Source organism: Notamacropus eugenii, chromosome 2 (assembly GCF_028372415.1).
Source record: "Notamacropus eugenii isolate mMacEug1 chromosome 2, mMacEug1.pri_v2, whole genome shotgun sequence".
NCBI classification, from domain to species: Eukaryota; Metazoa; Chordata; class Mammalia; order Diprotodontia; family Macropodidae; genus Notamacropus; species Notamacropus eugenii.
This window is the reverse complement of record NC_092873.1, coordinates 78,510,723-78,531,822: the sequence shown is the minus strand read 5'-3', so window position 1 is coordinate 78,531,822 and position 21,100 is coordinate 78,510,723. Positions and strand designations below refer to the sequence as shown.

At 44.9% G+C, this 21,100-nt stretch overlaps 1 protein-coding gene across 2 annotated transcripts; it reads right to left on the bottom strand.

The window, feature by feature from the left end:
- Positions 1 to 296: 296 nt before the first annotated feature.
- Positions 297 to 19,951, bottom strand: ZBTB4 (zinc finger and BTB domain containing 4). Of its 2 annotated transcripts, none has more exons than XM_072641199.1 (4): positions 19,838 to 19,951; positions 7,557 to 7,615; positions 5,457 to 6,568; positions 297 to 4,932 (listed from the first exon to the last, which is right to left on the bottom strand). In XM_072641199.1, exons 3-4 carry the CDS (start codon positions 6,557 to 6,559, stop codon positions 2,970 to 2,972), a joined length of 3,066 nt encoding a protein of 1,021 aa, XP_072497300.1. In that variant the 5' UTR covers positions 6,560 to 6,568; positions 7,557 to 7,615; positions 19,838 to 19,951; the 3' UTR covers positions 297 to 2,969. The 2 variants fall into 2 exon arrangements, with proteins under 2 accessions (XP_072497300.1, XP_072497299.1); XM_072641198.1 differs by lacking the exon at positions 19,838 to 19,951 and adding an exon at positions 19,481 to 19,603.
- Positions 19,952 to 21,100: the final 1,149 nt, after the last annotated feature.

Sequence of the window (21,100 nt, the reverse complement as noted above, 5' to 3'; positions counted from 1 at the left end):
GGTGTTTTACCCCATTACAGAACCACACTTCAGACAGCTAGGACTTCCTAGTTCCCAACAGTTCTAGGGACTAAAGGCTGAACAGCGTTGACTGCAGTCCTGTAAGCAATTCCCTCAGGCTCAAGGAGTGCAAGTGGGGGTAGGCCCCATAAGCCTCCCAAGGCAATTGGTTTTCAGTTCCCAAGTACCTCCCAATGTTTAAGGGGAGTTCCTTCTTCCCCCATGAACCTCTTGAACCACCCTGAGACCCTGTCACCCTCACCCCTTCCTTTGGAAATAAGTGCAGGAGGCATTCCTAATGCACAGCACAGTCCATTTGTCTCAGTTTATTGACCTAGAAGGTAGAGAGTTGGACACACACAGATGTGGAAAGATAAATATAATCAGTTTTTCTAAGTCTGTTTCCTTAAAAATATAAAGCTAAAAAGTTTCTTTTATCTTAAATCTTTCCTTTCTCTTCGCAGCACTGATCTAGAAGCCTTCCCCCTCTTCACTACAATGGCTTCCCTCTCAGTGAGGGAGTGAAAGGGCTTGGCACAACAGGGATCACAATCATTTTCAATCTAAAATTTCCAATATCTAGTATTTCCACAATTGCAAGATGCCCCATCCTAAAGAGAGCCCTTCCAATTTCCTACAATCTTAATTTAGTCAAAGCTTCCAAATTCTGGAATCTGAATTTTCCCAAATATCAACATTGCCAAACCTTCAAATTCCTGGACTCTTAATTCTTCCAGAATCTCTCTGTGTTTGGAATGTCAATCTATTTTGAAATAAAAATTACCTAATCATTTCTCAGGAGTCCCTAACTCTCCTCTCTCCCCTACTCTCTCTGGAGAAGGGTAAAGGTAAAGGTTAAGAGGGGAGGGAGGCCCTTAGTGCATCCACTCCCTGCCTCTAGGCATTCTTCAGTCTCTTTTGTGGTTTCGCTATATAGCTATATATACACACATATGTATATATACATATACATATATGTATACTTGTGTGTAGATATATATTTTTTTTATTATGTATTTTCCCACAGTTTTTCTGTAAAGTGCCAGAAACAAGATCTTTTTGGGGGGAAAGGGGGGAATGTTTTCCTGTATTTTTTAGTTTTTTCTTTAAACACTGGAACTTGGTACATTCAGTAGGAAACTCTTTACTTGGGTTTTGGCCAAGACCAAAAAAAGTGCAAAGAGAGAGGGAGGACAGAGAGAGAGAGGAATGATACTCCTTAACGTATAGGGAGCGAGGCAGGCCTTCTCTCCCACCCCAATGCCCCTGATTGTTTTGCTTGTGGGGGAGTAACAAGCAGTCTGGGACCTGGTAGAATAATCCCTATCCTCCAAATCCACCTGCCTCTAGGAGTCATTATCTTGACTTCAGCAGCAGAGTATGCTTGACCCCTGACCAGCTGTTGGTGGCTGGAAGAAAGTCTGCCATTTTAAGCAGAAAGCAGCTTTTGCTCTTTTCAAATTACTTCCCACCCATCAAATTTACTCCCCTACCTGACTCTCGTTTTTTGTTTTCCTTTAGACATGGGTAGAGGAAGTTACTTTCATCTAATCTTAGACAGGGGGAGGCCCAATTTGAGAGGTGAATAAAAAATAGGGTTTTAGCTCCTGTTCCCGAGCATGGGGCCGAGATCAGGAGCAGATTATTTTTCATGGGCTCAAGGGATTGGGGAACAGTACCCATTTTCCCTACTGGGAGGGAATGGGGTACCCCTGAATGGGGTATCACTAGTGCAAATTAGAGGCTTGGGGGCTACTTGGGAGTCACTTGTTCCCCATTCCTTATGTAGGATTTTTGGGAATGGGGAATTGGGTAAGGTGCTCTTTTGGATGGAAAGAGACATCCTGAATAGGAAAGTTGGAGGGGGTGCTCTAATACTCAACCTGGGGAATAAGACAATTCTACTTGGATTCATACCAGAGTGTTTGTGGATATGATATTGGGAGAAATGGAGTTGTTGAAAGGGTGGGAGGGCATGTGCAAATTTTAGTACCTCCCATACCCAGACACTACTCCAATAGTTTTCCTGGCTACTTAATTTGATCTGGGTGATACTATCACCAAAAAAAAAAAAAAAAAGGAAGTGATTTTTATTATTCCCCTGCATCTGGCTGAGCAGAGAAAGAGCCTCCTATATGGCCCAACCAGTAACCAATTCTTTTCATTTGAAAGAGTCTAGGAATGACCAACATTGAATTTGGGGGACAGAAGAACATGACTATTGCTCTGGACAGGGAGAGAATATTCCCCAGCAGCACAGGAAGAGTTGTTTCAGAAGGTCCCTGGGTGTGCAGGTGATGGGTATTACAATGGTTCTGGCACTGGGCCATACTACCCTGTCAGCTGTACTGGGAGGGGGTGGGGGAAAGAGAGAGAAGAGGTGCTATGGAATGTGCTGGGAAAGGTTTTTTTTGGAGTGGTAGGAAGGAAACAGTAGAGGGAAAGTAGGTTACAGGGTGAGAGGTGGGATTCCCCTAGATCTAGAAACCACAAGTGGTATTTCTGAGGGGGAATATATGTGCACACACATATATATATATGTATGAATATTCATATATATATGCATGTGTGTACACCCACATGTATCTATGTTGCTCCAGGAGCTGGGGATCTGGGTAACTACATTGATACAGCAAGATACCCTTCCCATAGGGACCACCCTGGGCTGATGATGGTGAAGCTGGGGGAAGCAATTTGGGGAAGAGGGAAAGAGATGGTGAGACCCACCAACTATCACTTCCCATGAAATGGGAAATTGCTATAAACCCCAAATCAGCCTCAACCCAAGAGATCTCAGGAATCTTCTCCCCTGTATTCCTCTCATGTTAACAGTTATAGCACAGAGGCTATTTGAGATCTCCAGGGGAGTTGGGGGACAGCCTAGGGACAGTGGGGCAGGAGCAGGAGAAAAGAGGGTGGGTAGAAAGCAAGGGTGGCTTCTGGTGGAAGGGGCTAACCAAGTAATGAATTCACCCCACATCTCCCTTCTGGGCCCTCTCAATTCCTTCTCCACCTCCATCCCCCTTGGGGGGCACTGGTGAAGGCATCGACTGAGGGAGAGGGGGTGTCGAGGGTGCTGCCCGAGGGTTCACAGCATAGCTGAAGACCCCAGGCAAGAAGGGTAGGGCACCACCACCCTTCTCATCGGGCAGGACCATATTGAGGGCAACTGGAAGTGCAGCCAGGTTACTAAAGTTGTAAGGGTAGGCAGCAAGGAGCTGAGGACCATACACCAGTGGGTAGGGCTCAGGGTAGAAAGTGACTTTGGCTGGTGCAGTCCCCTCCATACCCCCTCCAATCAGTCCCTCAGCTCCAGCCTTCTCCACACCACCTGAAACCTCCTGCTTATCTTCTGCCAAGGCTAGGGGAAACTCTTGCACTGGAGGATAGCTCCCACCTCCTACTGCTAGGGGTTCCTCTCCTCCTGAGATAACAGGATCCTGGAGGGAGGCAGCCTCAGGGTCATCCCCACCAACTCCCCCTCCCCCACCAGCCTCACCACTGGATGATGACACCTGCATTTCCTGGGGGGCCTCCTCCTTCACCCCACTGTCACCTAATCCCAGTCCTGCCCCAGCCTCACTTCCTCCACGGCTCTTGGAGTAGGCAATCACAGGTGTGGGGGTACCTCCTGGCTGCTCCCCAGTGTGCCTCTGCCCATGGCGGCTCAGGGCAGCTGCTGTCTTACACACCTTTGAACAGTGGGAACAGGCAAATCGGGTCAAAGGCTTCCGGCCAGCCCGGGGCCCCTGGATGCCCCCCCCACCATGGGCTTCCTGGTGTTTGTGCAGCTTCCTCAGGGCTGAGAAAGCTTTGCCACAGTCTCCACACTGGTGTTTCCACTCGCTGCTGGCGGGTTCAGAAGGGCTCTCAGGGGGTCTGGACTCCTCCCAGGCTCGCCTTTCAAACTTTCTTCTCCAGCGAGGGCGTCGGCACTTGGGGGTCCCACCACCGCTGCCGGTCCCGCTACTGCCCCCACCAGTGCCAACCAATTTCCGCTTAGGTTTATAGGAATAGTATGGCCGCCAGAGTTGGTCCTCTCCCCCGGCTTCAGGATCCTCTTCCTCCTCATCCTCCTCCTCATCTTCCTCCTCTTCCTCATCCTCACTGTCCTCTCCTTCTTCAAGGCCACTAGCCTCTCCAGGGTGGAGGTCAGTCTCAGAAATTCTTCTAGTGACAATAGCCTCCTCACCTATTCGAACCGTGATCTGGCATAGTGGTGGGGGGGGCTGGGGTTGGGAAGAGTCTCCGCCCCAGCTGAGCCCCAAAGAAGGGCCCATTCCCCCCCCACCAGCTGGTTTGGCTGTGTATGTCAGAGTCTTTCCTGCCCGGAGATTCCTACCCTTGGTCTCCTCTGCGGTGGCCCCTGTCGTGGTTGTGGCTGGGGTGGATGGTGTTGCTGTGACCACTGCTACTGCTGGCTGAGGGGGAGGGGGTGGGTATTCCCGTTTCTTGGGAGGCCTTGGTGGAGCTGTGTAGGCAATCACTGAGGCAGCCTGAGCTCCAGTAGTGCCAGTCATGCTACTTCCTGTGCTGCTGCCCCCATGGACAATAACTGAAGGGGCTGGGTGGGCAAAGGCAATGACAGAGGGTGGGGGAGGGGGGTTGGGGGGTGGAGGAGGAACAGGTGGCGGGGGCGGTGTTGTAGGGAGGAGCGGGGGGACCGTCGATGCAGATGGAGTGGGTTCTGGTGACACAGGGGCAGGAGCAGGGTCAGAGGGCGCCCCTTGGCTATAAGTCTTATAGGGTCGCTTGGCAGACCTCATAGGGAGAAGGCGATAGAGCTTGAGGGTATTCAGCTTGGGTTTGTAGCCACCATTGGGGGTTTTCTCACTGGCTAGGAGGCCTGGGCTGATACCATGGAAGGCTCGCTGGTGAGTCTTCAAGTTGTAGTAAGTGACAAATGTCTCCCAGCAGAAGATGCACTGGTACCTGGACAGAGGCAACACATCAATAAGAAACATTGTTACAAGGGAAACAGGTCCAGGTCATTTAAGTGTGTTTCTACGGGAGTCAGGATTTCAGATACTTTACTCATTTTTTGTTTGAGTACGCTTCTAGATGTCTGGAGCATTGTCTTATAGGGGTATCAGATTCTGAAGTTAGAAGGGATCTTGGAGACCCTTTATATCCAATCCTTTCATTTTGTAACACATACACACACATACAACACAGACACACACACACACAGACACACACACACGCACACACTCACCCCCCCCACCAAGGCTTTGAAACTAGGTGCTATAACTCCAAACTAGGCTCTCTTTGAAATATAAAATCTTAAAAAGACAGAAACCCCACCCCCACCCACAAAGGACTTCAGAATTTCTGCTGTATTGGAAGGGAATCTCAGGGTTATACAGGCCAAGCCTCTATCCTGGATGCAGAAGTACAGACCCAGCTTTGAATTTCTTTCCCCTCCCCTGCCAAAGTCTAAGGTCCCAGGTACTCACCTCCGTTCCCCTGTGTGCCACACCTCATGCTTGGTCCGGTATTCAGCCAGGGCAAACACCTTTTCACAGTAGCGGCAGGGATATTTCCTGCGCCATGAGTGTACATTACTATGCCGCTTCAGACTCGAGAGTGTCACATAGGAGCGTTCACAAGCCCCACATACATACAGCACATGACCCCCTACCACCTTCACCACATGCTCTGGACCCCCTCGGAAACTTGTGCTGGGGGAAGCAGATGAATTTTGGATCCCTTCTGGGCTCTCTTCCTGGGAGCCCCCATCCCCTTGCCCACCTGCTGTTCCCCGGGCCCCTGCTGTCCCTCGCCTACACTGTGCCTCGTGTGTCTGCAGCCGTTTAGCATGGATAAAACTTTTCCCACAGCGAGGGCAGGGAAGAGACCGCCTAGGAAGGGAAGTCTGAGATGTGGGAGCTTCACTTCCACTTCCCTGCCACTCCTTTGAAGGCCCAGTGGTAAAGCTCTCAACCTCAGGTGGGGCTGGAGGGGGTGGAGCAGGAGGAACCCAAGCATCCCCACTTTCACTGAGACCCTGAAGTCGTGAGATACCCAGACGCCGTCCCAAAGCCCCAATTTCTGCCATAGCTGCCCCGTCCCCACCACCTCCAGGCAGTGCCAGTCGGGCACTGTAGATGAAATTAAGGACGTCAGAGAAGGCAGCTGCTGGGACTCCTGGAAGCTCTAGAACCCGGGGTGGATGTGAAGCTGTAGGGGAGGAGGATGGTGGAGGTGGAGAGGAGGAAGAGGAAGAAGAAGAGGAAAAGGAAGAGGAGGAAGAGGAGGAGGATGAGGAGGATGAGGAAGAGGAAGAGGAGGAAGAGGAGGAGGAGGAGGAAGCAGAAGAAGCAGAAGGGTTTGGGGCGGGGTCCCTTGTCACAGGTGGCAGTGGTGATGGGGCCTGGGCCAATAAGGCCTCTCTGAAGAAGGGGCTGGAGGCAGCCAGGACGCTTCGATGAGCAGGGAATTTGGTGTCTCCAGCAATGAGGGTGACGTCACAGAAGAGGCCACGGAGACGCTGTTCATTGAGTTGGTGCAGCACAGCTGGGGCATGGGACGGGTCTGTCACCTCTGCAGGGGGGGGCATGGCGCCAGCCTGCAGAGGGAAGAGGGAAGGGCAAAGAAGATTCAATCTAGGGGTGAAGGAAGTTATCCAGGAGGTTTGGGGACAGTGGGTGAGAAGGATGAGTTAAACCAGAGGGATATAGGATCCCTGGGCATCAGGGATGGAGTCCGGGGTAAAAAAGGGAAGGGGAAAGAACCAGGGAGACAGCAATCAATTGTCAGAGACTGGGGATGTCAAATGTTAAAAAGGAGAAAGGTAAAGGGAGTCAAAATCAATGGAGAGATAAATTAGGAAGGGTCAACTGTTGTGGATCAAAGGGCAAATAAGCAGAAAAAAAAGTCCCCTGAAGCATATGGCCAAAGCTGAAGAATCAAGTGTCTGACATTGGGGATTCCAAGAAACCAAAGTAGAAAGGGTGAAGGGCAGATGGAAGTCAAAGGTCAAAATGCAGGATAAATATGGAATTTAGGATCTGGAGCTGGAATAGGGCCTTAGAGATCTAGTCCAACCTCCTTATCTTATGGAAGAGCTCAGAGAAGTTAAACAGCTTGCCCATGATCACACAGGTAACAAGTAGCAAAACCAGTATTTGAACTCAGGACTTCTGACTACAAATCCAGTGTTCTTTAAATTGGACCATAACCGGATCTACTCAGAGGCCAGTTACTAGGTTGGTCAGAAAGAGAGTTTAGAGGGTTAGAGAGGCTGAGTAGTTGAAGTAGTCAGAGTTCAGGAGTTCACAAGGGATGGGGGTCTTAGACAATGACAATCAAAAGCCATGAAAGTCAGAGGGCAAGGGAAAATCAAAATACCTGAGGATCACAATTATGTGGGGGCAGGAAGAAGAAGCTTCAATGACCCCCATTTTGTATAATTCTCTAACTCCTAGACAAAATGCCCATTTGCCTATTGGCACACTGTTCCTTGCCTACCCAACTTCCCTATCCAAATTCTAGATCTTATACCATGATTATCTGCCCACCTCCTTCTCTTGAAACTCCTTTATCATAGCCTTTACCTGAGGGAGAGGTCAACATGGAGTGAAGGGGGTAGTTCCTTCAGCCTGGTTTCAATTTTCTGTGGAGAAATAAAAGATGAGAAATCAGTGGAATATTATGGAAAATGGCAGGGGAGCAGAGAAGGAACTACAGAATTGGTGAGGGGTATGGGGGGGGGGTCAAAGTAGTCTGGCTGGTTTGTCTACACACTTTCTTCTCTACAAAGGTAGCCCCAGTCAGGTCATTTGCATAGCATGGTTTTATTGGCTCCAAGAAATAAGACAATTCGTTTGCAGAGTCCTATTACTGATCCAAAGAAGACAGTTCATTTGCACTCTGCAAAATTATTGGCTTAAAGAAGTCTAGTAAGTTAATTTGCATATTACCATCTCATTGCCCCATACTGATTCACCTACACAGCCCAGATTTGTTAACAAGCCTTTAGACAGCCTCACAGTATTGGTTATTTGATTTACATAGTGCTAACCAAGTATTAAAGAAAACTTGAGATGTGTATGTTGCCTTTCATATGATAGATTTCTTTATATACTGAAGATGATTTGCATAATCTTTTCCATAGGTCTCTTCCAGTTCTAGAATTCTAAGGTTCCGTTTCAATTGTCTAGTGTTTATCAATACTCAGTTATGGGGAGATTTAAAACCTATGTCCACAACCACAGACCACAAAACTAGAGGTTTGTTCCATCAACTTTAATAATAGGCCAACCAGGATATTTCATTTTGGGTCCCTAGTCATTCTCTACTATTCCCAAAGGAACGGTTCCAAGATTGATGTTAGCCATCATTAAGAACTCTGACAGATCTCACACACCTGCATGTCCATATAATCTCTATTTACCAGTGATTTAGGGAAAGAACACCAAAGCAGAAATTAAGAGATTTTGGGTTCTCGTCTTGGATCTGTCACTTGTTATAATATTAACATTTTTATATAGTGCTATAAGTTTTGCAAAATGTTTGCTTAAAACAACCTTGAGAGATGGGTAGTGCAAGACATATCATTCCTATTTTACAAATGACAACCCTGGGGCCCAAAGTGAGGTGACTTCCCCAAGTTCATACTTAAGGCTGAACCAAGGTCTTCTGACAGCAATTTCAGTTTTCTTTTTGATTACTAGCTATGTAACCTTAACTATACAAAATGAAAGAATATCTGCCCTGCCTATATCAAGATTCCATGAAATAATATATCAAAGGACTCTAAAATGCATGGCACCATATGAACTTGAAGCTTAATGATCTCCTATATACTACAGCATTTGGTATGAAAAATGCTTTCATACAAACGATTTCATTTGATCCTCACAAGAACTTTGTGAGGTAGATTGTGAAAGGGTTATTATCCCTATTTTACAGTTAATCAAACTGAAGCCCAGGATCAAACTTGTATTAAGTGGCAGAACTCAGGCTAAAACTTAGTCCAGAGCTCTATTTCTCTCACTTATACACACCTTCTTTATAAGAATATCTTTTGGGAGGTCTTTTAGACATCCTCATATACAGCTTCCCAGTCTTCTCTTATGCACATACCATCTTACACACTTAAACACTTCCCAAATATGGTAGTTTGAAGGTTTTTTGCACATTTGTTGAATTAAATATTAAAAATTAGAAACTCCTTATAAACTATATGAACACGCACACACAGTTTCTTCTCATGGACAGCCTAGCCTTCCCTGCAAAAAGAAAGAACTTCCCAGAAAGACATATCACAAAGGAAAGGAGAAAGAGATGTAATGAAAGAACAAGACAGCCATATACTAGTAGAGGAGCAGTCAGAGACAGAGGCACCAATACTAGATTATAAGATCCTTGCAGGCAAAGATAGTATCTTATATACCTTTATATCTCCCTGGGTGCCTAGGACAGCTTAGGCCTCAAAGCCACATGTGGCCTTCTAGGTCCTCAAGTACGGTTCTTTGACTGAATCCAAACCTCACAACTTGGACTCAGTCTAAAGGCTGCACCCAAGGATCTAGAAAGTCATATATGGCCCCGAGGCCATAGGTTCCCTACTGGCAGTACACATTATATGCTTACTGAAATGTCAAATTAATGTGGAGATTTTGTAGTACTTTTCTATGGTTATAAAATGTTCCATCTGGCCTTCACTAGCAACTCTGTGAGACAGGTAGTGCATTATTATCCCCATTTTACAGATAAATTACATGACTTGGTCAAGGACACAGATCTGGCACATGGTAGAACCACAACTAAAACCCAAGTCCAATTCTAATCTAGTGTTTTTTGCCATCCTCTCATACACAAAAAGAATGTGTGTAAGTGCTTATTCCAGTGTTTCTTTTCCTGTACTCCTTTGGAAGTGAAGATATTACCCAGTCCACATTATTATGTATAGCCATCATCATGTCCACATATTTACAGAGAGCTTGCTAAATGAAAGGCCGTGTCATAAAATGATAGGCATTGTGTTAATGGGACAGGTATACAGCTCCTCCTATCTTTGGACAAACAGTTTTATGGACAACTGAACCAAATTTTCTGTACCTGTAAAATACTTGCACTACCTATCAGGCAAAGTTGTCATGAAGAAAGCAATTCCTAAGTCTTAAATCCTTCAGTGGATCTAGGCCTCATCAAGGTAGATACTTCCTCCAGTGGCACAGAATACATCCATGCCACATGGAATCCACATAAATGTACTGCAAAAGACCTACCCAACATATTGGAGGTAAGTCAAAGTCTTTTAAACTTCCATAGGCTGCTTATTTATTATTCCTCAGTCATCATATGACTGGGACATGCCTTTTTTTCCCACCTAATATTTTTACGTCATTTCCTGTGCACATCATTGTTGATAACATGCTATATAGCCTACTTATGTTCACCATGCATCCCTTCGTTGACTTTCATTGACCTTAGACTCACTCAAATTCTGATTCTTCAGATTTCCCTTTATAGCCACATATTATCACAGAAAAACATTGGTGTTAAAAAGATCTGATTTTTTCTGTTAATGAGCAATTTGGAAGTATTAAAAAATTGCAGCACTTTCCAGCTTATTTTCATCTTTCAGTCCCCCCATTAGGATGTGATCTCCCTAAGCGCAAGGGCTGTTTTTTGCTTTTCTTTGTAACCCAAGGACACAGCACAGCGCCCGTGAAATAATAGCTGCTTAATAAATACTAGTTTACCATAGTGACTATTCAATGGTTGGACATGTTGCACTGTTTCTCTGAGATATATGAACTGATGGATTATGTAATTCAATTACATATCATAGATATGCTTCATCTACTTGGCTTTTCCTATGTGGATTGTTAGGCAAAGCTCTTTTGAATCTTTGAATCTCAATGGGAAGCTCTCTAGTACTGGGGGACATGATGCAATCAGTACAATACCATTTGTAAACAGGAACATCCAGAGGACCTTACCATCTATAAGGAATCCCTCTTCTTCCATTTGAACACTGGGCACCTAGGTAGCGCAGTGGATAGAGCACCAGTGCAGGAGTCAGGAGGACTTGCGTTCAAATCTTACCTCAGACACTTGACACTCACTAGCTGTGTGACCTTGGGCAAGTCACTTAACCCCAATTGCCTCATCCTGGGTCATCTCCAGTCATCCTGATGAATATTTGGTCACTGGATTCAGATAACTCTGGAGGAGAAGTGAGGCTGGTGACCTGCACAGCCCTCTCTCACTCAAAACAAAGTCAAGTGCAAGTCATGTCATTATTTCTCTGATGGCATAGATCTTCTTCAGCAACGAAGGATGAACACATGAACACACATCCCAGGACATCCTTCCCCACTGGTAAACTCTGGCAAGCATATATTTTCCTGTTTTTATCCCTTGATTGACTGTATGATCAATATAATCAACAGAACATTTATCTGTTTTTCATCTATCTTGTGATCTTGTATCATCAACATATACATGAAAGACAATTTGTTGGAGCATCAAGGATGCAATTACTCTGCCATGTAAAATGTGTTCTCATAATAAAAAAAACAATAAATGCAATAGAATGTTGTTCTTCAATGTGATTATGTAAACATGGTCTTAAACCTTAAAGCTCTGCATATTTTTTGCTTTTAAAAATGGTTTATTATTTTTTTAATAAATCATAATTTTATATTTTTAATCTGTCTCTCCTACTATCTCTAACTGGAATAAAAAATTTGAAAACACCCCCCCCCCCAGAATAAAGAACTTAATAAAAACTTAAAGAACTTAATAAAAAAGCCACACAGGTTGGCAAAACAAAGTCTCACATTAGCCATGTCTGAAAATGGATGCTTCCTTCCACATTTAATTTCATCATGTGAATGTTCTGTCATATCTTCATTCTCTGACCTCATGCTTTATCATTTTATTGATCATAGTTCTAAAGTCTTTCAAAGTTGTTTACTACATTATCATATAAATTATTCTCCTAGTTCTGTTTATTTCACTCTGCATTGTTCATTTCATCATTTTCTATTGCATTTATATTCAACTCAATACAATTGTTGAGGCATTCCCCAATAAGAGGACACTCTCTTAATTTCCAAGTTTTGGCTAATGCGAAGAGAGCTGCTATAAATGTTATTGTACATTTATTTTTCCTCTTTTGTTTCTTTGTGGTATAGTAGTGGTACACATGGTTCAAAGGATATGCACAGTTTAGTAATTAGGGGGCTTCCAAATTGTTAAAGGTCTATACAAATGTATTCACATTAATCTTGGCTTTGCCACTAACTTGTTGTGTGACCTTGCACAATTTACCTCCTCTCCCTAGGGCTCAACTTCATTTGTAAAAGAAGAGAGTAGAATAATGATCTCAAAATTCTCTTCCAGGTCTAAATCTATGACACTTTGAATCTGAGTTTCTTCAAGTTTATTTATCATATGGATCTGTGATTAATCAAATCCTACTTGGGCTTTCCCTGACCACCTTCTGATATCCATGCTTACTAGCCTATTTCTTGATCCTTCACCAAAGGAAACTGCATGAGGGAGAGAAATTTTAACTAGTCTGATCAGCTCTAGGTAAAAAGTTGGGAGGGAAAGGTATAGGGAGGGGTGGGTGGGAGTGGTAGTAGAATGAAATATATGGGATGATATTGGCTTCAAAGTGGTTTTGTATTATCTTAACTTTCAATATTTTCAGTTCTTCTAGCCCTTCCCCCTCTATTTACATCCCCCTTTTCCCCAAGTAAGGTATATGAGAGAAGGAATTGTTACACAGGAGAGATTAAAACAATTGTTTTTGTCATTGGTGGGGTAAGGCAGAGGGGAACCCAACAGAAATTGGAACACCTGGGTTTGAATGCCAATCTATGTGACCTTGAGCTGTCAGTGTCTCGCTGGGCCTTAGTGTCCTCATCTGTAAATGAGACAGGCTGGATGATATCTAAGTGCCATGATATAGTACTTTACAAATAATTTTCTCCTTGCAATAGGCAGTTTAAGTATTATGCCCATTTTCTGAAGGAAACAACAAGCTCAGACAGATTTTCACTTCTTTAATTCAATCTAGTAAGCATTAACTGTCTAACAGGCACTGGGGACAAGAAGGAAACAGTACCTGCCTTGAAAGAACTTATATTCTCTTGAACTCTTGTCCAAGATCATACAGATATTGCATTTGAGGACTCAAAGCCAAGTCTTCCGATGTTCTTTTTACTATGATGCCATTTTGCTAGTTTCACCAGAATTTAGCTGTGATCTTATAACACATGGAGTAAAGTGACTTGAAGGGATAACCGAGAGTAGTAAATTTCAAAGGAGGCACAGGTGAAAACCCTGGAAAATTAAAAGGGCATTCATTCATCATGGAGCCATCAGGGAAAAATTGGTGCAGAACCTTTGTGGGGCTATGTGCATGAGTAAACTGCTAACTTCAAGCCAATCCAACCTGGGTTCTATTTATCCCTTTTCCTCATGATGGCAGTTGATGTTTGATCCCTACTTATCTTCCTTATCAACAACAAACATCTATTGAGCACCTACTGTGCTCAGGGCACCATATAACATTCTGAAAATACAAATACGAGAACTGGGAGTAGTCAAAGGTTTGTGGAAGAGATGATACTAAAATTGGATCTTGAAGTAAGCCTAAAAGAAGGTGAGGTGAGAAGAGTGGACCATATTGCAGGCAGAGGCTCCAAAGCTCTTCCCAACTTGGCCCTGTACCCACTTTTCAAGCAACACTTATTACTCCTCTCCATGCACTCTACAATCCAGCTAAACCTGCTTTTTCTGTTTTTCACACTTGAGTCACCATCTCCCATCTCTGTGCCTTTCTACTGGCTGTCCCCCATGCCTGAAATGTATTCTTCTTCCACCTCTATCTTAGAATCTCTAGCTTCCTTCAAAGTTCAGCTCAAACACCACCTCCTATATGAGTCCTTTCTTGATTTTCCCAGCGAATATTCCCAGTAATTTGCCTCCTCACCAAATTACCTTTGTAACTCTTGTGTAAATAATTATAGACACTTTGGATACTGTTCTATACAAAATAGAATCTTGGTGGGGAGCTACAGTTTGTGTCATTTAAGAGTATAGTTGTCACATCTGAGACCGTGTGAGTTACTGAGAGAACTATAAGAACATCTTTCCTAAGACACTGAGTTAACTGATATCTTCGAGGAATATTGAAGAGATATTTTGAGAAAATTTTGTTTAACTCATCCTGTAAAGAAGACATCCTGAGAAGAGACTGTAACTGCCCTTCTGAGAGAGTTGCATGGTGGGACTGTTTCCAGTGTCAGTGAAGTCAGCAGTTGCAGTTGATGGATAAAGTGGGCTCTATCATATTTTCTCAGAGCAAAAACAATGTGAAAAATCTAAATATGCTTTTTCATTGTTGATCTCTTAGTAAATTGTATAGGCAGTAGCACTAGTTTAAGAGAGCCTATGAGAGGCAAAGAGAGAAGGAGGAGGATAAAAAAGAAGGAAAGGAAAGGAAAGGAAAGGAAAGGAAAGGAAAGGAAAGGAAAGGAAAGGAAAGGAAAGGAAAGGAGAAATGGGAAAGGGGGAAAAGGGAAAGGGGGAAAGAGGAAAGAGGAAAGGGGAAAGGGAAGGCTTATGAGGTTTATCCAGTTTATAGCAATTCAAACTGAATTGATGAGATTATGTTTCTATGAATTTATGAGCAAATATCAGAAAATATCCTTTCATCAAAGGTATTTAGAATCTTGGTAAAGAATAAGGAAATGAGCCCATAGCAGTCAGTGAAGGGTGATAACTGGTATAATGGTTGGCAACCACACCATAATACATCATGAAGCCAATGTGACTCCACCAGGCTACACAAGAATTGTGACACCTAAATCTTGTTACAACTTTTATTTCTTTTTGTATATGTTTTGTTTATACTTTTATGCATACCTGTTTTATCTCCTCATGGAATGTAAGTTCCCTAAGGGAAGGAAATGATTCATTTTGATCTTTATATACCCATAGTGTTTAGCACTTAATATGTTGATTTACTGATTGAAATTGCTTTGTAGAAGACCGGGACAATTTTAAAAACTGGTCCTTAAAGGACAGATAGTACTGAAACTGAGAGACGGTGAAAAGCAAAGGCTCTGAAGGACTCCTGACATTTTTTTCCTGGGGTAGGAATGCCTAAATGGTGATGAGGACCAGTGCTGGGAATGCAGGAATAGGGACAGATACAAACTATGGTACATACATTCATGTGCAGGTTAGTAAAACCTTAGTTTTATATAACATTTCAAACTTTACAAAACTTTTTCATATATTTTATCTCATTTCATCCTCACAACAACTTTGTTGCATTTGAGTAAGCAAGGTTTTATTACTTCTGTTTTACAAATGGGGAAATTGGAACACAGGTTAAGTGACTTAACCATAGTTAAACAACCATCTAGTAAGAGCTAGGTCCCCTGAGTCAGTCCAAGTTCTGTGCTTTTTCCCTTCTACACTACACTGGTTCACAACACTGCTGTTCACACTCAAGATACTCCTCTCTACCAGGTACACATTCACACTCACAGATTTGCCCCCAACATATCCTATCCAACACCCATCCCATGATGCACGTACACCATTACCCACAGAGACACATCAAGTGTGTCTACACCCAGATACCACCACATACATATGTACATATGCCTCTCATATGAGCCATCATTCACACACACACACACATTCCCTCTCTCACTCTCATGCATATAAACCACTCCCACACTACATATATACCTATATAAGGAAGACCAATCCAAAGACCTGAAATACAGACTCTAATCAGGAAGTGAATTCCCCTTCCTGTCCCTAAAGTTTCAAGATTCTGGCTGGTTATTATTCAAAGAGACACAAGGAGAAGCAGTCATTGAGCTAAAGGGAAACAGACTGAAAACTTCAATTTTGTGTTTTCTACTCTGACGACAAATCACCTATGCGTATGAACCCTGAGGCTTATAAATAAATACACACCCCCAACTAGCCCCCTTACTCTAACTCCAAACTTCCTGTTCAACTTCCTTTCTCCAAAGTTCACTGCTCTTCACCAGCTAAGAGGCCTGAACAGACATAACACAGTCCTGATAGTATGTACACAGGCAAGTTCAGGAGCACATTGTTTACAAAGGTGATCTAGTCACGTGAATGACACCTAGCTCTATCTGTTTTACTGTTTCCCTTATATAAATATCAATATTTGAACAGTATTCTTTATGTGTGTGTTAGTCCTTTGTTGATGAAGAAGACCACACCATCAGAGAAATAATGACATGACTTGCACTTGACTTTGTTTTGAGTGAGGGAGGGCTGTGCAGGTCACCAGCCTCACTTCTCCTGCAGAGCCATCTAAATCCATCGACCAGATATTCATCAGGATGACTGGAGATGACCCAGGATGAGGCAATTGGGGTTGAGTGACTTGCCCAAAGTCACATAGCTAGTAAGTGTCAAGTGTCTGAGGTGATATTTGAACTCAGGTCCTCCTGACTCCTGCTCTATCCACTGTACCACCTAGCTGCCTCAACCCTCAAGTTTAATTTTGTAGGGGAAAACAATATACACATATATAATGTATAAAAAACATAGAAAAAAATGTAAAGTTATTTTTTTTGTTGTTGTTGGCAGGAAGGAGATATTAGTAGCCAGAGGAATCAGATGGGGCTTTATGTAGAAGGTGCCAATTGAGCTGAATTTTGAAATAAACTAAGGATCTGAAAAGTCAGAAGTGAGAAAGGAGTGAATTACAGGCATATAAGGCATCTCTTTGCAGAAAACTTACAGATCTATATTTCTAGCTCCAATTTCTTTCTTGAACTCTAATTTCACACCAATAACTTCCTCTGGACATTTCAAACTGAGCATTCTGTAGACATCTCAAACTCAACACCAGCCTCTCCAGGAGCTGCTTTTTATGAGAGATAGTATAGTATAGTGACAGAGTACTGGACCTGAACTCAGAAAGCCTTCGGTTCAACTCTTACTTCAACTATTTATAAGATGTGTGATCCTGAGTGAGCTCTTGGCCTCAGTTTCTCATCTATAAAATGAGAGTTATTGGCCTTGACAGACTCAGAGTCTGTTCCAGCTCTAAATCTATGACTCTATGTCCAAAATTGAACTCAGGACATTCCAGGCCCCCACTCAAAATCCACCCTTATTCTGAACTTCACCATTTTTTGTAAAAGACTATCATCCTTCCAATCACCCATGTGTGCAACCTCAGTGTCATCCAACTTCTCACTCTCATTCACCCCACGCATCCAAAGAATTGCTAAAGAATGTTTCAACTGCCACAGCATCTTTTTCACTATGATCTTTTCTTTCCACTAGCAAAGCCACCACCCTAGTTCAGGCCCTCACCAACTGTCTCCTGACCTACTATAATAGCTTTCTAACCAGGCTATCTCTGCTTTAGACTCTCCCCATTCATATCCTACTTTTCCAGTCTTATTATTCCCCTCCATGCATTTTACAGCATAGCTAAACTGACCTTCCTGCTGTTCCATAGCCACAAGGCACTATTTCCCTTCTCTGGGACTACTTACTATTCCCCCACATCCAAAACCAACCCCCTCCTCACTCCCCCCACCTTTTGAAGTCTCTGGTTTCCTTTAAGTCTCATCTCAAATGCCATATTCAGCTCAATCAAGTCCTCTGCTGGCCCCCCAGTTGCTAGTTATCTTGTTTATAAGTTTTGGATATTCTTATACAAACATATATGTTATCTTCACTCTTAGAATGTTAAATCCTTGGGGACAAGAACTGTTTGGTTTTTTTTCTTTGTATCCAGAGGCTAGCAAAGTGCCAAGCACATAGACGTGCTCTAATAAATGCTTGTTGATTGAGTTGGAAAATGTAATCAAGTCACTAGAACAAGTTACCTCTCTAAGCTTCAGTCTCTTCTGTAAAACGGGAATAACAATTTTACATAGGGCTGTATCTCATTAGACAATTGAGCAGCTTAAATGAAATAATGTATATTATCTCACTTGGCAAACCATAAAGTTCTGTGTACATGTCAACTATCATTTTCATCTTAAGCATGATATCCATTTACACCACAAGGGGACATAAACCACAAGAACACACCAACACTACCAGCAATATGTACGTACTTCCCAGGAGGACAGAATCACAACAGATCTATCTCATCACATAGACACAACCCAACATTCCAAATGGTTGACATATTATCTTGCTCAAATTATTCAATTTCCTTTCTACAATATATAGAATTCATATCTGTATATAAATAACACAGGAGGCAATGAGCAAGGAGGGGGATCCTATGGTGCCAGGCAAAGAGCTATGGTGGAATTAAAGGAAGTTGAGTTACTGGCTGTTTCATTTATTTCCAGACTTTGGGCAAGTTACTTCAATCAATCAATAAACATTTGTTAAGCTCCTATTATATACCAGGCACTGTGCTAAATACTACTTAACCTCTCTAAGCCTAGGTATCCTCATTTGTAAAATAAGAGGGTCGGACTCGATGACCTGAAGGTCCTTCCCAACTCTAGATCCTTGGTCTTATACACATTTCAGGGAGAGACAAATCACATTGATATGAGACACACACATATACACATGATAATATGGTAGGAACATTACACAGTCCATCTGGATAACAAACTCTGTTGGGTAATGTCGAATGTCACATACACAGATGCTGTAACACAGCCACGCAGCACTCCATCCCACTCCACCCTCCCCACTCGTGAGGGGGGAAAGGAGGGGGAACAACAAGACACCCCCCCACTCCTCTTCCCCACCCAACAAATCTCAGCCCACAAGAAAACAACTCCCCATGCCGCAGCACACACGCCAGCCCCGCTGCACGCCGGGCGCCCCCGCCGCCCCGGCCCCCACTTCTTACTCTAGCTAGGCTTCCATCCCCCTACATCACTACTCCATTCGCAGGCTCGGAACTCTGCATCCCCTCCCTCCTCTCGGCTACTACGCCATCACCCTCCCAGCGAGAGCAGCGAGCGGAGCCCGGACCGGCCCCGCCCCACCCCCACCCTATCCCCTTTGGAGGAGGGGGACGAAAGGGGGAGGAGAGAGACGAGATTGCATAATTAACCCTTCCTCAGCCAAATCCCCCCTTTAATGAGGGGGAGGGTCGGCAGCCCCCCACCACCTAGGCACAAAGGCATCCCAGCAGTGCGTCCCCAGTGCGGAGGTTGCCCACCAGATGCCCCTAACTCGGGGTCCGTGTTGGCGGTGCCCGGAAAGGAGGCGGGTGCTCCCAGCGGGCTCGGACCGAGAGTTCTGCGCCTCCCTGGGCGGAGCCTGGAGGGGGTCCCGGGGTCTTCCCCGCCCGGACCCCCCTAATCTGGGGCCCACAATCCTCCAGCGCCCCGCGGCCTGGGGGCTAGGGGAGGGCCGGCCGTGTGCGTCCGCGTCCGGGGAACTAGGCCTGGGCCGGTCGGGGTGAGGTGAGGCGGGACGCGGGAAAGGGGCCCGGGCGTCCCTGGCTGCGGCCCACCTGACTGTGATGGCGCCTCGTCCGCCAGGCCCAGTTCATCGCCTTGGCCGCTCCCGGCCACTCCGGCTAAGGCCACTTCTCGCTCCTGCTCCGGCTCCTGCTCTGACTTCGGTTCCGGCCCAACCCCCCCACCCCCCCACCCCCCCAGTGCCCGGCCCGGCCCCGGCCCTGCCGCCGCTGCCGCCACCGCCGCCGCTGACATCATCGGTCCCCCTCCCTCCTCCCCGGTCCCCCCTCCCCCCGGAAACACCCCCCAGCACCCCCCCAGACACACCGTCCCCCACCGCCGCCGCCGCTGCCCGGCCTTGAGAGAGAGGGTTGGGGGGGGCGCTGAGCATACACACCCCACACACTCACCCCAGCGCGCTGGGTCAGCAGCAAGCACAGGGACACAGTGCTACAACTGGGAGGAAAATGTAACATGTTACTCGTGGTGACAGACAGCTGTGCCCCTAACAACATTACACAGCAATACCCACTGGAACTGCTCTCCACCGGGCTAGGCCAGTGGGCAAAGGATACACGGAAGGGGCAGCACCTTGCGTGGAAGCAAAACAAAGCACCTGAACACAGCTCTGGATAGAAAGGCATAAGGAAGGGGTGGCCGGCAGACCTACGAGCACAGACCACACAAGGCTCACACCATGCACCAACAGCACGAACAGAAATCCTGCCATGCCAGGGAGAGACAAAATGCACAAAACAGGGCAGAGACGCACAGGGCGGCAATGCAGTCACAAAAACACAAGATAAGGGGAATCCACCCTGGAAGTGTACATACCACTACTGAGGAACACTGGTAGGGAGTTCCACAGAGAATAAATGGACAGAAATACACAAGACCACATGAAGACCCTAAGAATGACTCATAGGCCATGACAGTAGGACTTCCATTCCACAGGAATGGAAAATAACAAGTCTCACAGGGTGGGGGGTGAGAGGGTTGGGCTGATACACTTTCTTATTCCAATGTGAGCCAGACACCTACCACCAGGACACAGTGAGACCCCCAACAACTTGCCACTCAGCCAAAGCACAAAATATACCAATTCATGTGTGTGTCTACACACAAACATATACCAGGTTAAGTATCCATACATATGATCAATATACTCCATGGTTGAGAAACTTAAAATACCGTAAACACAAATACCCAAGAAAAAAAAAATTATACCAGTATGGAAATTACAACACAGAGATCAGAGGGTCAGGAGCTGAGAAACACGGAGGCTGAAGTATACTTGAAAAACTTTGTAGAATTAGAAAAAGACCCAACAGTACTCTTCAAAAGGCAGTTATATATAGTTACACACTCATCCTTCCAGAAACATGGCAACAGCGGTAAATGACTTAGACATAACAGGCAGCTCTCTGTAGATTGATGAAGATTCAAGGAGAGAGACAGCAAATAGAGATCTATAATATTTAGACATTTAGAGTTCAGGATGAGAAGGCAGGCTCAGAGATCCAGACACAGAGATAGTTACAATTGGAAATAAACCTAATAAAACACAGAAGATATTAGGAAATAGAGTTAGAAACAGGGAGACAGATACCTTGTCTCTCAGAGATGCCCCCCCAACCCCCACTCCAAGGAGATTCCATGGGAGAACTTGATCC

Coding starts and splice junctions, on each gene's coding strand:
- ZBTB4 (XM_072641199.1), bottom strand. CDS start 6,559: ATGCCCCCCCCTGCAGAGGTGACAGACCCGTCCCATGCCCCAGCTGTG. Junction 4,933..5,456: donor TGGCACACAGGGGAACGGAG/GTGAGTACCTGG, acceptor GCCTCTGTCCAG/GTACCAGTGCATCTTCTGCT.